At 41.4% G+C, this 14,954-nt stretch overlaps 1 protein-coding gene across 4 annotated transcripts in view; it reads right to left on the minus strand.

Annotated features, from left to right (window-relative positions):
* Positions 1-13,422, minus strand: part of LOC139367914 (protein shisa-6-like) — a 118,719-nt gene extending 105,297 nt beyond the window's left edge. Inside the window, exons 1-3 of one of the 4 annotated variants that reach the window (XM_071106295.1) lie at positions 13,363-13,422; positions 11,823-12,831; positions 6,067-6,227 (exon numbers count right to left, since the gene is read on the minus strand). In XM_071106295.1, the coding sequence (XP_070962396.1) occupies positions 6,067-6,227; positions 11,823-12,355 (694 nt within the window). In that variant the 5' untranslated portion in view covers positions 12,356-12,831; positions 13,363-13,422. Of the gene's footprint in view, positions 1-6,066; positions 6,228-11,822; positions 12,832-13,362 lie in introns of those variants that run through there. The other 3 variants (XM_071106297.1, XM_071106299.1, XM_071106298.1) reach the window with 3 other exon arrangements.
* Positions 13,423-14,954: the final 1,532 nt, after the last annotated feature.

Below are 14,954 nucleotides of genomic sequence, written 5' to 3' on the forward strand. Positions count from 1 at the left end.
CCCATACTGAGAATGTGTAATCTAATACTAGACTCCCCCATACTGAGAATGTATAATCTAATACTAGACTCCCCCCCATACTGAGAATGTATAATCTAATACTAGACTCCCCCATACTGAGAATGTATAATCTAATACTAGACTCCCCCATACTGAGAATGTATAATCTAATGCAATACTCAAACATACTGAGAATGTATAATCTAATGCAATACTCCCCCATACTGAGAATGTATAATCTAATACTCCCCCATACTGAGAATGTGTAATCTAATACTAGACTCGCCCATAATGAGAATGTATAATCTAATACTAGACTCCCCCCCATACTGAGAATGTGTAATCTAATACTAGACTCCCCCATACTGAGAATGTATAATCTAATACTAGACTCCCCCATACTGAGAATGTATAATCTAATACTAGACTCCCCCCCATAATGAGAATGTGTAATCTAATACTAGACTCTCCCACACTGAGAATGTGTAATCTAATACTAGACCCCCCCCCCCCCCCATAATGATAATGTGTAATCTAATACTAGACTCTCCCATACTGAGAATGTGTAATCTAATACTAGACTCCCCCCATACTGAGAATGTATAATCTAATACTAGACTCCCCCATACTGAGAATGTATAATCTAATACTCCCCCATACTGAGAATGTATAATCTAATACTAGACTCACCCATAATGAGAATGTGTAATCTAATGCAATACTCAAACATACTGAGAATGTGTAATCTAATACTAGACTCCCCCATACTGAGAATGTGTAATCTAATACTAGACTCACCCATACTGAGAATGTATTATCTAATACTAGACTCACCCATAATGAGAATGTGTAATCTAATACAATACTCAAACATACTGAGAATGTATAATCTAATACTCCCCCATACTGAGAATGTATAATCTAATACTAGACTCCCCCATAATGAGAATGTATAATCTAATACTAGACTCCCCCCATACTGAGAATGTATAATCTAATACTAGACTCAACTACACTGAGAATGTATAATCTAATACTAGACTCCCCCATACTGAGAATGTATAATCTAATACTAGACTCAACTACACTGAGAATGTATAATCTAATACTAGACTCCCCCATACTGAGAATGTATAATCTAAAGTGTTTCCCTCCAGTTGTTCATTTTGCTACAGCCCATCCCCGATCTGATTATCATCTGTTGTCAAACACACGTGAAAAGCTGATTATCTTCCTCAATAGCATGCAGTGAATTTGTACTAGATGAAAATCAGAAGTGAGTATGACATCCTGGCATTTGAGCATACTCGAGTGCCACATACAGTGAGGGAAAAAAGTATTTGATCCCCTGCTGATTTTGTACATTTGCCCACTGACAAAGAAATGATCAGTCTATAATTTTAATGGTAGGTTTATTTGAACAGTGGGACAAAAAATCCAGAAAACCGCATGTCAAAAATGTTATAAAATGATTTGCATTTTAATGAGGGTAATAAGTATTTGACCCTCTGCAAAACATGACTTAGTACTTGGTGGCAAAACCCTTGTTGGCAATCACAGAGGTCAGACGTTTCTTGTAGTTGGCCACCAGGTTTGCACACATCTCAGGAGGGATTTTGTCCCACTCCTCTTTGCAGATCTTCTCCAAGTCATTAAGGTTTTGAGGCTGATGTTTGGTAACCCAAACCTTCAGCTCCCTCCACAGATTTTCTATGGGATTAAGGTCTGGAGACTGGCTAGGCCACTCCAGGACCTTAATGTGCATCTCCTTGAGCCACTCATTTGTTGCCTTGGCTGTGTGTTTTGGGTCATTGTCATGCTGGAATACCCATCCACGACCCATTTTCAATGCCCTGGCTGAGGGAAGGAGGTTCTCACCCAAGATTTAACGATACATGTCCCCGTCCATCGTTCCTTTGATGTGGTGAAGTTGTCCTGTCCCCTTAGCAAAAAAACATCCCCAAAGCATAATGTTTGACGGTGGGGATGGTGTTCTTGGGGTAATAGGCAGCATTCCTCCTCCTCCAAACACGGCGAGTTGAGTTGATGCTAAAGAGCTCCATTTTGGTCTCATCTGACCACAACACTTTCACCCAGTTGTCCTCTGAATCAATCATATGATCATTGGCAAACTTCAGACGGGCATGTATATGTGCTTTCTTGAGCAGGGGGACCTTGCGGGCGCTGCAGGATTTCAGTCCTTCACGGCGTAGTGTGTTACCAATTGTTTTCTTGGTGACTATGGTCCCAGCTGCCTTGATCATTGACAAGATCCTCTCGTGTAGTTCTGGACTGATTCCTCACCGTTCTCATGATCATTGCAACTCCACGAGGTGAGATCTTGCATGGAGCCACAGGCCGAGGGAGATTGACAGTTCTTTTGTTTCTTCCATTTGCGAATAATCGCGCTAACTGTTGTCACCTTCTCACCAAGCTGCTTGGCGATGGTCTTGTAGCCCATTCCAGCCTTGTGTAGATCTACAATCTTGTCCCTGACATCCTTGGAGAGCTCTTTGGTCTTGGCCATGTTGGAGAGTTTAGAATCTGATTGATAGTTCACTTCTGTGGACAGGTGTATTTTATACAGGTATCAAGCTGAGATTCGGAGCACTCCCTTTAAGAGTGTGCTCCTAATCTTAGCTCGTTACCTGTATAAAAGACACCTGGGAGCCAGAAATCTTTCTGATTGAGAGGGGGTCAAATACTTATTTCCCTCATTAAAATGCAAATCAATTTATAACATTTTTGACATACGTTTTTCTGGATTTTTTTGTTGTTATTCTGTCTCTCACTGTTCAAATAAACCTATCATTAAAATTATAGTCTGATAATTTCTTTGTCAGTGGGCAAACGTACAAAATCAGCAGGGGATCAAATACTTTTTTCCCTCACTGCCTACTATTTAGACTGCAAGTACGGCTATTCGGATACGGCCAGTCTCTTCCTCTCTCAATCGTCTTTCTGTCTCACTGTGTATCTCTCAAACACCTTTCTCCGTCTCTCTCTCTCTCCCTCTGTCTCTCTCTCTCCCTCTCCCTCTGTCCCTCTCTCTCGACTCAGACCTGCTTCACAATCCTGCAACCACAAAGCTGTCTCACGTTAACTGTATCTCTTCAGAGAGCCCATACCCCAGAGTACACCCTGTCAGTGGTGTTCTGTTCCCACTTCCCAGCCGTGTGGTCGAATCACGTTACTCCGCGTGCCGAGCGGTCACGGTCTCTGTGTGCCAACGTCTAACGTTTCCACCCTGCCAGAGATTGCCCGGCCCCGTTCCCTTGCTAGCCACAGTTATCTACACTGACAGGCCCTCTTTCTGTCTCTCTCTCTCTGCTCTCTCCCCCTCTCTCTCTACTGTCTCTCTCCCTCTCTCTCTCTCTACTGTCTCTCTCCCCTCTCTCTCTCTCTCTCTCCGTCTCTCTCTCTACTGTCTCTATTCCTCTCGCTCTCTACTGTCTCTAACCCTACCTTTCTCTCTCTACTGTCTCTAACCCTACCTTTCTCTCTCTACTGTCTCTAACCCTACCTTTCTCTCTCTACTGTCTCTAACTCTACCTTTCTCTCTCTACTGTCTCTAACCCTACCTTTCTCTCTCTTGCACAAATTGGATGATTATGGGATGTCTACATAAGAGATTACACCACTGACAGGGAACGCAGCTGTGGACACAATGTGTGCTCTCACACACAGAAACTGAATAAACACACAATGTGTGCTCTCACACACAGAAACTGAATAAACACACAATGTGTGCTCTCACACACAGAAACTGAATAAACACAGTGTGTGCTCTCACACACAGAAACTGAATAAACACAGTGTGTGCTCTCACACACAGAAACTGAATAAACACACAATGTGTGCTCTCACACACACAGAAACTGAGTTAACACACAACTGTTCATATTAACACACAATGTGTGCTCTCACACACAGAAACTAAATAAACACACAATGTGTGCTCTCATACACAGAAACTGAATAAACACACAATGTGTGCTCTCAAACACAGAAACTGAATAAACACAGTGTGTGCTCTCACACACAGAAACTGAATAAACACACAATGTGTGCTCTCATACACACAGAAACTGAATAAACACACAACGGCTCATATAAACACACACACACAAAGTAATGAAGCACACAGTGGCATGTACTCATGGATTCCAATGAAAGCCTGGCTTACCCCCCAAAGAAAATATGTATCTTTCATCTCTCTGTATTTTATAATTTTCCTTTAATTCGCAAGAGGCTGAATGTATTTGACCAGAGAAAGCATCCAAGCAAGCGAAACAGCGCCCCCTCTGTCTCGATGTGTACACACCATTTATCTGATGCATCTGGTCCAAAAGGGTATGACATTGTTGCCGCCAGTAGCATTCAATGCAAGAGAAGCCAGCAAGCATTGATGAACAAAAATAATCAAATAATAGCCAATCAGCATTCAGCTCAACTGTGAATGATCCTGGCGCACCAAAAGAAAGTATCAAGGGAATCCAGTTTGGATTTGGCTTCACAACCTATCACATCATATCAAAAGCCAAATGTCGTTGTTGACAGAAATAAATGTAATTGTTGCATCTCGTTGTGTTGTCCTCCAAAGGCTAGCGAGCTAACTAAAACAATCTATTTCCTAAATTAGCCATAGAGGAATAGGGATTTGGACTTGTGGTTTTACTTAATTCTTCGTACTGGCCAATGATTATAATGGCGAATCCGATCCAATCATTAATTTATACATTATGCCCCTGGCCTGATGGAAGTAGGCTAATGTTAACTATCTGGCTAATTGTTGCCCATGAAAGGAAGTTAGTCTAGCGAGCAAGCATTTTAGCCAGGTAGCCTATGATAACAACAACTAAAACCGTGTACTGTATGACAGAGTGAGACCATTTCGGCAACATGAAAGAGAGGAGAATGGCATTGGCCTTTCTCTAGAAGTAGGGTGAGTCAATCTTTTTTTTTCTTCTTGCAAGCACACACAGAAGTTAGTACCATGGACAGTATGATATTTAACATACGCTGATTGGACTAAATTGTTTTGGGAATCTTTTAGTTGTCACTGTATTGGACTAGGCAGAGGTGATTTGATGATGTTGAAATGTTGTAGTTAAAATGGTGCTGGAATAGTGGAGGCAGCTCCTGTTTTCTTTGCGACTTGCAGGTAACTCTCTGAGGTTCTAAATCAATAGTTGTTTAATAGTCTGAAAATGTCAGAAACATTACCTTGCTTGACCACGCTGTAGGTCATGTAACTGTTTGTTATACGCAATATGCTTTGTGGACTCCACCAGACAGAGGTTGCTGTAGGTCATGTAACTGTTTGTTATACGCAATATGCTTTGTGGACTTCACCGGACAGAGGTTGCTGTAGGTCATGTAACTGTAACGTGCAGTATGCTTTGTGGACTCCACCAGACAGAGGTTGCTGTAGGTCATGTAACTGTTTGTAACATGCAGTATGCTTTGTGGACTCCACCAGACAGAGGTTGCTGTAGGTCATGTAACTGTTACATTCAATATGCTTTGTGGACTCCACCAGACAGAGGTTGCTGTAGGTCATGTAACTGTTTGTAACATGCAGTATGCTTTGTGGACTCCACCAGACAGAGGTTGCTGTAGGTCATGTAACTGTTACATTCAATATGCTTTGTGGACTCCACCAGACAGAGGTTGCTGTAGGTCATGTAACTGTTTGTAACATGCAGTATGCTTTGTGGACTTCACCAGACAAAGGTTGCTCTATGGTTTTGTGATGAAACAAAGGTGTGGTTGAATTCATTTTCCACTGCGTCTTCTTTTTCTCTCGGCCTTGGGCCTATATATCACGGTGGCAAGGCATATGAACTAACAGGTGATAGAGCAAACAACGCAATTAATCACAACGCATAGGTTGCAATATGGAGAGAAAAACAATCGTGGCTTGGTTTTCCCAGTGATTGTACCCACGCAGCGCTACTGGAAACATAGTGATTATGCACCAACACATTCGCACACTTCACCAATGTGTCTTTGAAGATATTTACCGAAAACAGTTGAATATATGTACCTATAAAGGTCACGTACCGTGGTTGGACTTGGACTGGTGGACAGGGGTGTAGTGGTTCTTGGAGGAGGTTTGTTGAGGAGTGTTGTCTTTGGGAGAGCCGTTCATGGCTGAAAAGTTCTCACAGTCGTACTGAGATATGGGAATGGGCCCCTGTTGCCTCAGGATGTCTGCAAGGGCCCTGTGGACACAGAGAAGAAAATGGCAGGTTTTGATTTTTTTTTTAAGTTTGTGCACCAAAAGTCACTGATACGTCTATTTAGCTCACTTCTCCAAGCATTTACGTTTCCAAGGTGAGTGACAGTTCATTTGTTTCTTGGCACTGACTGGTTATAGAGAACCATTATAAACCCCCTGAGGTGTAAGGGCCCGGATATGGGTTTCTACTGTGCTAACATATAAGTAGGTCATAATAAGGATCATTTAGATATTTGATTTGGAATTTTAGGAACCCTGTATAGTATAATTTGTTTTTGAAAAAATATATATATTTGATGAAACATTGAATTTGGTGTTACTGCTATTACCCCATAGAAACACATTGAATAACATACAGTGGGGCAAAAAAGTATTTAGTCAACCACCAATTGTGCAAGTTCTCCCACTTAAAAAGATGAGAGGCCTGTAATTTTCATCATAGGTACACTTCAACTATGACAGACAAAATGAGGAAAAAATTCCAGAAAATCACATTGTAGGATAGTTAATTAATTAATTTGCAAATTATGGTGGAAAATAAGTATTTGGTCAATAACAAAAGTTTATCTCAATACTTTGTTATATACACTTTGTTGGCAATGACAGAGGTCAAACGTTTTCTGTAAGTCTTCACAAGGTTTTCACACACTGTTGCTGGTATTTTGGCCCATTCCTCCATGCAGATCTCCTCTAGAGCAGTGATGTTTTGGGGCTGTTGCTGGGCAACACAGACATTCAACTCCCTCCAAAGATTTTCTATGGGGTTGAGATCTGGAGACTGGCTAGGCCACTCCAGGATCTTGAAATGTTTCATACGAAGCCACTCCTTCGTTGCCCGGGCGATGTGTTTGGGATCATTGTCATGCTGAAAGAGCTAGCCACGTTTCATCTTCAATGCCCTTGCTGATGGAAGGAGGTTTTCACTCAAAATCTTACGATACATGGCCCCATTCATTCTTTCCTTTACACGGATCAGTCGTCCTGGTCCCTTTGCAGAAAAACAGCCCCAAAGCATGATGTTTCCACCCCCATGCTTCACAGTAGGTATGGTGTTCTTTGGATGCAACTCAGCATTCTTTGTCCTCCAAAAACGACGAGTTGAGTTTTTACCAAAACGTTCTATTTTGGTTTCATCTGACCATATGACATTCTCCCAATCTTCTTCTGGATCATTCAAATGATCTCTAGCAAACTTCAGACGGGCCTGGACATGTACTGGCTTAAGCAAGGGGACACGTCTGGCACTGCAGGATTTGAGTCCTTGGCGGCGTAGTGTGTCACTGATGATAGGCTTTGTTACTTTGGTCCCAGCTCTCTGCAGGTCATTCACTAGGTCCCCCCGTGTGGTTCTGTGATTTCTCACCCCCACAGGGTGAGATCTTGCGTGGAGCCCCAGATCGAGGGAGATTATCAGTGGTCTTGTATGTCTTCCATTTCCTAATAATTGCTCCCACAGTTGATTTCTTCAAACCAAGCTGCTTACCTATTGCAGATTCAGTCTTCCCAGCCTGGTGCAGGTCTACAATTTTGTTTCTGGTGTCCTTTGACAGCTCTTTGGTCTTGGCCATAGTGGAGTTTGGAGTGTGACTGTTTGAGGTTGTGGACAGGTGTATTTTATACCGATAACAAGTTCAAACAGGTGCCATTAATACAGGTAACGAGTGGAGGACAGAGGAGCCTCTTAAAGAAGAAGTTACAGGTCTGTGAGAGCCAGAAATCTTGCTTGTTTGTAGGTGACCAAATACTTATTTTCCACCATAATTTGCAAATAAATTCATAAAAAAATGCTACAATGTGATTTTCTGGATTTTTTTTCTCATTTTGTCTGTCATAGTTGAAGTGTACCTATGATGAAAATTACAGGCCTCTCTCATCTTTTTAAGTGGGAGAACTTGCACAATTGATGGCTGACTAAATACTTTTTTGCCCCACTGTATGTTATTCAATGTGTTTCTATATAAAAAATAAATCAAGAGGAGGCACGTTTTGAAGTGTCTGTCTTATATCTGAGAGATATAAGATAGATAAGCTAATTATTTTTATATTTATTTTACCCATATTTAACCCCTTTTTTGGCACTACATTTTCGGCATGTCTCCTGGTCTGACAAATCCCACTGTAGCTCTGCCAACTTTCACCGCAGATGCAGAAGACCGGCATTGTCAGATGCTGTGGATTGTGGATCCAAGCCCAAGATAGATACGTCTCACTTAAATGGACAGATTCTATGGGCTTTTGTATTATGCTAATTAGATGTCCGCGGGGGCGTGGACATCCACTCTACTAACAAAACAGTGAAGGTAACAAATATACTAACAACAGAAAGAGAAGCATAGTTGTGTTTATGAGAAGCCGTTATAATTGGGTTGAATTGGAGTGTTTTTCAGGCCGACACCAGGTGCATACGGAGGTATGGCACCCCTCGAGGGTGAGAAGGAGAGGGGAGAGAGGGAACAGAAAAACTCAACAGCATCATGACAGAAAATAACACAAATAGTTGTTTTTTTCTGGCTGAGCTTTATGAAGAGGAGGAAATCAAATTATGTTTGCATTGCTGCGACTGCTCAAAGCCTTGTGCGTGACAGATATATGTACAGCGTAACCTTTCCTGTTCTATAAATACTGTCCCTGTTTTTATTTATTTCACATCTGAGTTTTGCTGTTATGTATTTATCATTGGATTTGCTGTGGCGCAGACGTGTCAGGCAACTCCAATGACACTTTAACCTTAATGTTATACAACAGAAGGCTGCTGAGGGGAGAACGGCTCATAATAATGAAGTGGATGGAATGTTTGATGTGTTTGATACCATTCCGTTGATATCGTTCCAGCCGTTACTATAAGTCCGTCCTCCCCAATTAAGATGCCACCGGACGCCTGTGCGTGACACATTTTTGAATGTCTCTAGATTACTCCAGTGTTGCGCCGCCACGCATGTGTAAAAGGACCATGCTTCAGAGTGGGAGACTACAATGTGTATCAGCGGTTACTCATTGATGTGTGCTCTCCAGCATCATGTGTTGTCCACTAGTCTGTGGTTAAACGTAAGGTTGCAAAGCCCCAGAGGGAGCCGGGAAACAGCTGAGAAAACACATAACTGCACACCACCACCACCACCACAGAGAACGTGTTGGTGTGATAGCTGCTATGGAACTAGAGTTAGCTCAGGGTGAGAGGGGTTGGATTAGAGGTTTTATTTTCTAATTTATGGTCTATGGCAATAGGGTTTGTTTTGACTTAGCAAAGGCCTTGTCATTTTATGAGTATCTTACGAGGGGAATGTGTATAGACGTTGTTGTGCGTCTGGATTTATCTGTTTGCATTTGAAGGGATGATGCACTGTCAGTGCTCTCCATAATATTACATACGGCTTGATGTTATGATGCAGAAACTAGATTTGTCACAACACCTGCAGTGAAACAACCGACAACAACAAAAAAAATACATCAAATATACATCAATAGGATCAGTCCTTCACCACACAACTGACATGCAAGCTTTCCCAAATCATGTAAATATTTCCCTTTGAACACCTCTGCAATTACTTTGGTCTTTCATGTGTACAAAAAAAAAATAATTATGGTTCCTTAAGGATTCTTTGGGAAGGCTAATGGTTCTATGGGTTCCTTAAGGATTCTTTGGGAAGGCTAATGGTTCTATGTGGAACCATAATGACTCAAAGAACCATTTGAGCCTTTAAAGTTCACAAAATGATTCTTTGCTCTTTTAGTGATAATTAAAATGTAGGGGAGGAGGCTCATTAGAATATTTTGGGGTGTGGTTTAGGCATAGCTTTTTTTTTTGTGCGACCGTGAGTGAGAGTCTCATTCCAGTTTATCTAATGAGTTGTGTTATTTATGACTATATATAGCAACAATGTTTTGCATCAATTGAGAATGGTTGATTAAATCACTCTGTATTTATTTTCTCAGGGACCCCAAGCTGTTCAAGAGGTTGCTCACTTAAGTTGCTAATTAACACAGTAACACCTATGGAAGTTTAACAGTATAATATGGCTGAACAGAACAAATAACCATGTATGTTTCCACGAAATGATCTACAAAGAACATTTCAGATTGAGAACCATTCTTCCATGATGGTTCTATAAAGAACCATAAAAAAGCATTCTATATGGCCCCAAAAAGGGTTGTAACCATAGCGGAACCCTTTTTTGGTGCTATATAGATCTAATGGTTCTTCATAAAACCATAGGAAAGTGTTCTTTATAGCACCATACAAGTTCCATTTAGAACCTTATGAGCAGGGTTCTTTCTAGCACCATACAAGTTCCATTTAGAACCTTGTGAGCAGGGTTCTTTATAGCACCATACAAGTTCCATTTAGAACCGTGTGATCAGGGTTCTTTATAGCACCATACAAGTTCCATTTAGAACCTTATGAGCAGGGTTCTTTATAGCACCATACAAGTTCCATTTAGAACCTTGTGAGCAGGGTTCTTTATAGCACCATACAAGTTCCATTTAGAACCTTGTGAGCAGGGTTCTTTATAGCACCATACAAGTTCCATTTAGAACCTTATGAGCAGGGTTCTTTATAGCACCATACAAGTTCCATTTAGAACCTTATGAGCAGGGTTCTTTATAGCACCATACAAGTTCCATTTAGAACCTTGTGAGCAGGGTTCTTTATAGCACCATACAAGTTCCATTTAGAACCTTATGAGCAGGGTTCTTTATAGCACCATACAAGTTCCATTTAGAACCTCATGAGCAGGGTTCTTTATAGCACCATACAAGTTCCATTTAGAACCTTGTGAGCAGGGTTCTTTATAGCACCAAATGGCACATGCATTTGTTTTTATTATATTTAATTGTATATACGGATTTGAGAGTAAATGCCAGAATGCCATCTGGTATACTAGGCTAGTTTACACACACACATGATGGTTCTAAATAGTACAGATAGGGGTTCTTTGGTTTGTAACGATATACATCATTTATTGTGTGTGTAAACTAGCCTAGTGTACCAGATTTAATAGCATTCTGGTAGTGGGTGATAAAATGATTTGTATAAAGCAGGACATAGCTCAACCTGGTTAAAAGTCAAGTGTTTTTTCATATAGAAACATCTTTATCTGTAGCCTACTGTACCAGGAAGACACACGTGACCACCTCACAGTACATTATGTAAAATGGAGGTCAAATATGCATTCAATCTCACGTGACCATGTTCCAATGAGCTCTGACCTCTGACCCATAATTGTCATAACAATTATTTTCAAGGTGTGACTAGTTTTCTTAGTTCAAGGGTCAGACCTTTTAGTATAAGGGTTTAGACTGCTGGGGGTTGTGGATAAGACCCATATGAACTATATTATATGTCAGGTTAATTATCACACTCAGATTATCCATAAAATATTTTATACTGCATGTGAACATGACTTCAATACAGAATGATATGTTCAACCACATTGAAATTTTTCTCTCAAGACATAAAAGACCAGATCATGTTTCATCATGTTTCATATAAAACGGGGCTTTGCACCCAAGCAGACATGTATATTCATTCGTTCGTTCATTCATTCATTCATTTATTAAGTCATTCATTCTGACTTACCTATGGATATTCATTTCCTGAGGAGGCTCGGTGGCTTTGTCATAGGCAACTTTAGCCGAAACTCCCACCACTAAAATAAAAGCTATGATCCCACAGGTGATGTACACTGCAGTGTTCGTCTGGTCCATACTCGGGTCAAAAGGCTGTCCCGTCGAGGCTGGCGACGGGGGGGGCGTTTTCACCCAGTCCGGCTTGTTGTAGTTTTTACAGCTTGACTGATCCACTCGTTTTTCTTTTTCCTGGCAGCAGAACCGCAGGAAGCAGGACCCGCAGCAGTAGCGGTGAACCGTGTTGTTACACGCAAACTCTCTGTCAAATTGTCCGCTCACATCGTAGTAACCCGTGCACGTATCGTAGTCCTTGGTCGTGTTCTTCTGCGGCGCGGCGGTGGGGATCACCGCGGTGATGTTGGTGTCTTTCGCCTTGGGAGTCCGCTTGGTCACGGGTTTCATCTTCTTGCCTCCTGTCCCGGCGCAGAGAACGCTCAGGGGATCCAGGTATATGAGGAGCAGCAAAAGGTGTCTTATCCCCATGGTGTGTCTAACTTGTCAATTCACTTCCGACTTGACGCTTGTGATCTTCTCTGACTTGGTAGTGAATTGAATGTGATAGGGCTCTCAGGCTCTCAGTCCAACAAGGCTGTTACAACCCTCGTCACCTGCCACTCGCGTTGGTCCTCTCACGATCGATACTGTTACCATACTGGCTAGAAGAATGAATAGCATCAGTATCGAAGACGCAATTAGTTAAGTATATCATTAATAGCAGCGCTTCTGAAACCCATTGCGCTCTGATCGAGAGAATCGTCATTCACGGAACTGCATGCCTTGGTTGCGCTCTGGTAGGACAGCCGAGTGCAGTGGACTGTGTGCTTTCCGCCGGGTTGGAGATGCTGATAACGGCCGGGTGTCGCTGTCTAAGGTACTGATTTATGTGGGGCGCCTTGAGTCGAGTCGTCTTTACATGGCAGGGCTTGTGTTCACATTTTCTTGTTGTGGTGAAAGTTGCGCTATAGAGGAAACAAACAGAACGCTTCATGAGCCATTATCCACACGTCAAGGGGAGTGCGTTAAGTCTAATCAAAGCAAACAATTTATCCACGCGATGGAAACCACAATCATTTATTCTGAACGGCGGTATTTTTGTCACATCCTTTTCGTGAAATGTTTGACATTCAGGGATTCTGGGCTTGTCATAACGGCTGCATGCAGTCAAGACGCGCTTGTTTAAACCCCTTTCGATGTACAGACATTCCATTGCAACTGGAACTTTCCAAATGCATTTAAGTTTTAGAATAAAATTCGACTAGAGTACAACCAATACATTCAAAACGGTTTTAATTGCAGCCAAATATGTGTTTTCACTCAGTAAAATATCGCCGAATAATAGCCTATTTCAATATATTATACAAACTTAAAAGTTATTAATTGTATATTACAGAAAAAGCACAACACAACGCCATGTGATTAATTTATCTCTATGTTAATGCGAGGCACACGCAATAGTTCAAAGATAGAAAACGTATGGTGATGAAACCTACCCTGGTCAAGATTCCCGTTGACTTGTTCTCTGTCTGGCGCGAGGAGAGTGATTGGACTATGAAAGCTCAGCTCGAGAACCCTCTTCTCTCCTTCCTCCCTCATCTACCTCGCGCTTTCTTACGTCAAATCAATCAAATCCAAATGTATTCGTCACATGCTTCGTAAACAACAGGTGTAGACTAACAGGGAAATGCTTCGTAAACAACAGGTGTAGACTAACAGGGAAATGCTTAGTGACGGACCCTTTTCAACAATGCATACATAAATCAAATAGATACATCATAGAAAAGTAATAACGCCTAATAATAAAAGTAATAATAAATAATCAATGAGTAACGATAACTTGACTATATACACAGGGTACCAGTACCAAATCGAGGTGCAGGGGTACGAGGTATTTGAGGTAGATATGTACATATTTATAGGTGTATTTAATTGTGGATCCCCAGTAGCTGCTGCCAAAGCAGCAACTACTCTTCCTGGGCTAAAGCAACATTAATTAAGGCAGTTATATACAATTTAAAATATTACATTTCATAACACTTTTCACACCACATTTAGTGTCCATCAGGCCACTACTCTACTACCACATATCTACAATACAAAATCCATGTGTAAGTGTGTAGAGTGGATGTCTTATCATGTGTATGTGTGTCTGTGCCTGTGTGTGTGTGTCTCTTCCCAGTCCCAGCTGTTCTATAAGGTGTATTTTTATCTGGTTTTTATTCAAATCTGATTCTACTTCTTGCATCATTTACCTGATTTGGAATAGAGTTCCATGTAGTCATGGCTCTATGTAATACTGTGCGCCTCCCATAGTCTGTTCTTGACTTGGGGATTGTGAAGAGATTTCTGGTGTCATGTCTTGTGGTGTATGCATGGGTGTCCAAGTAGTTTAAATAGACATCATGGTGCATTCAGCATGACAACACTTCTTACAAAAACAAGTAGTGATGAAGTCAATCTCTCCTCGACTTTGAGCCAGGAGAGATTTACATGCATATGATTAATGTTAGCTCTCTGTCCACATTTAAGGGCCAGCTTTGCTGCCCTGTTCTGAGCCATTTGTCATTTTCCGAGGTCCCTCTTTATGTAATCCAGGTGCGACAAAAAAAGGCAGAGCAGCGACTTTATGGACAGACTTCTTCCATCTTAGCTACTGTTGTAATCAACATGTTTTGACCGTGACAGTTTACAATCCAGGGTTACGCCAAGCAGTTTAGTCACCTCAACTTGCTACATTTCCACATGATTTATTCCAAGATGAAGTTGAGGTTTAGGGTTTAGTGAATGATTTGTCCCAAACACAATGCTTTTAGTTTTTGAAATGTTAAGGACAAACAGTGCTTGCCACCCTTTCTGAAACTGACTGCAGCTCTTTGTTAAGTGTTGCAGTGATTCCACTCGCTGTAGTAGCTGACTTGTAGATTGTTGAGTCATCTGCATACATAGACACACTGGCATTACTCAATGATTGTAAAAAAGAAAGGGGCCTTGACAGCTGCCCTGCGGGAATTCTTGATTCTACATGGATCATGTTGGAGAGGCTTCCATTAAAGAACACCTTCTGTGTTCTGTTAGACAGGTAACT

This window comes from Oncorhynchus clarkii, chromosome 16, assembly GCF_045791955.1.
Source record: "Oncorhynchus clarkii lewisi isolate Uvic-CL-2024 chromosome 16, UVic_Ocla_1.0, whole genome shotgun sequence".
Taxonomy (NCBI): domain Eukaryota; kingdom Metazoa; phylum Chordata; class Actinopteri; order Salmoniformes; family Salmonidae; genus Oncorhynchus; species Oncorhynchus clarkii.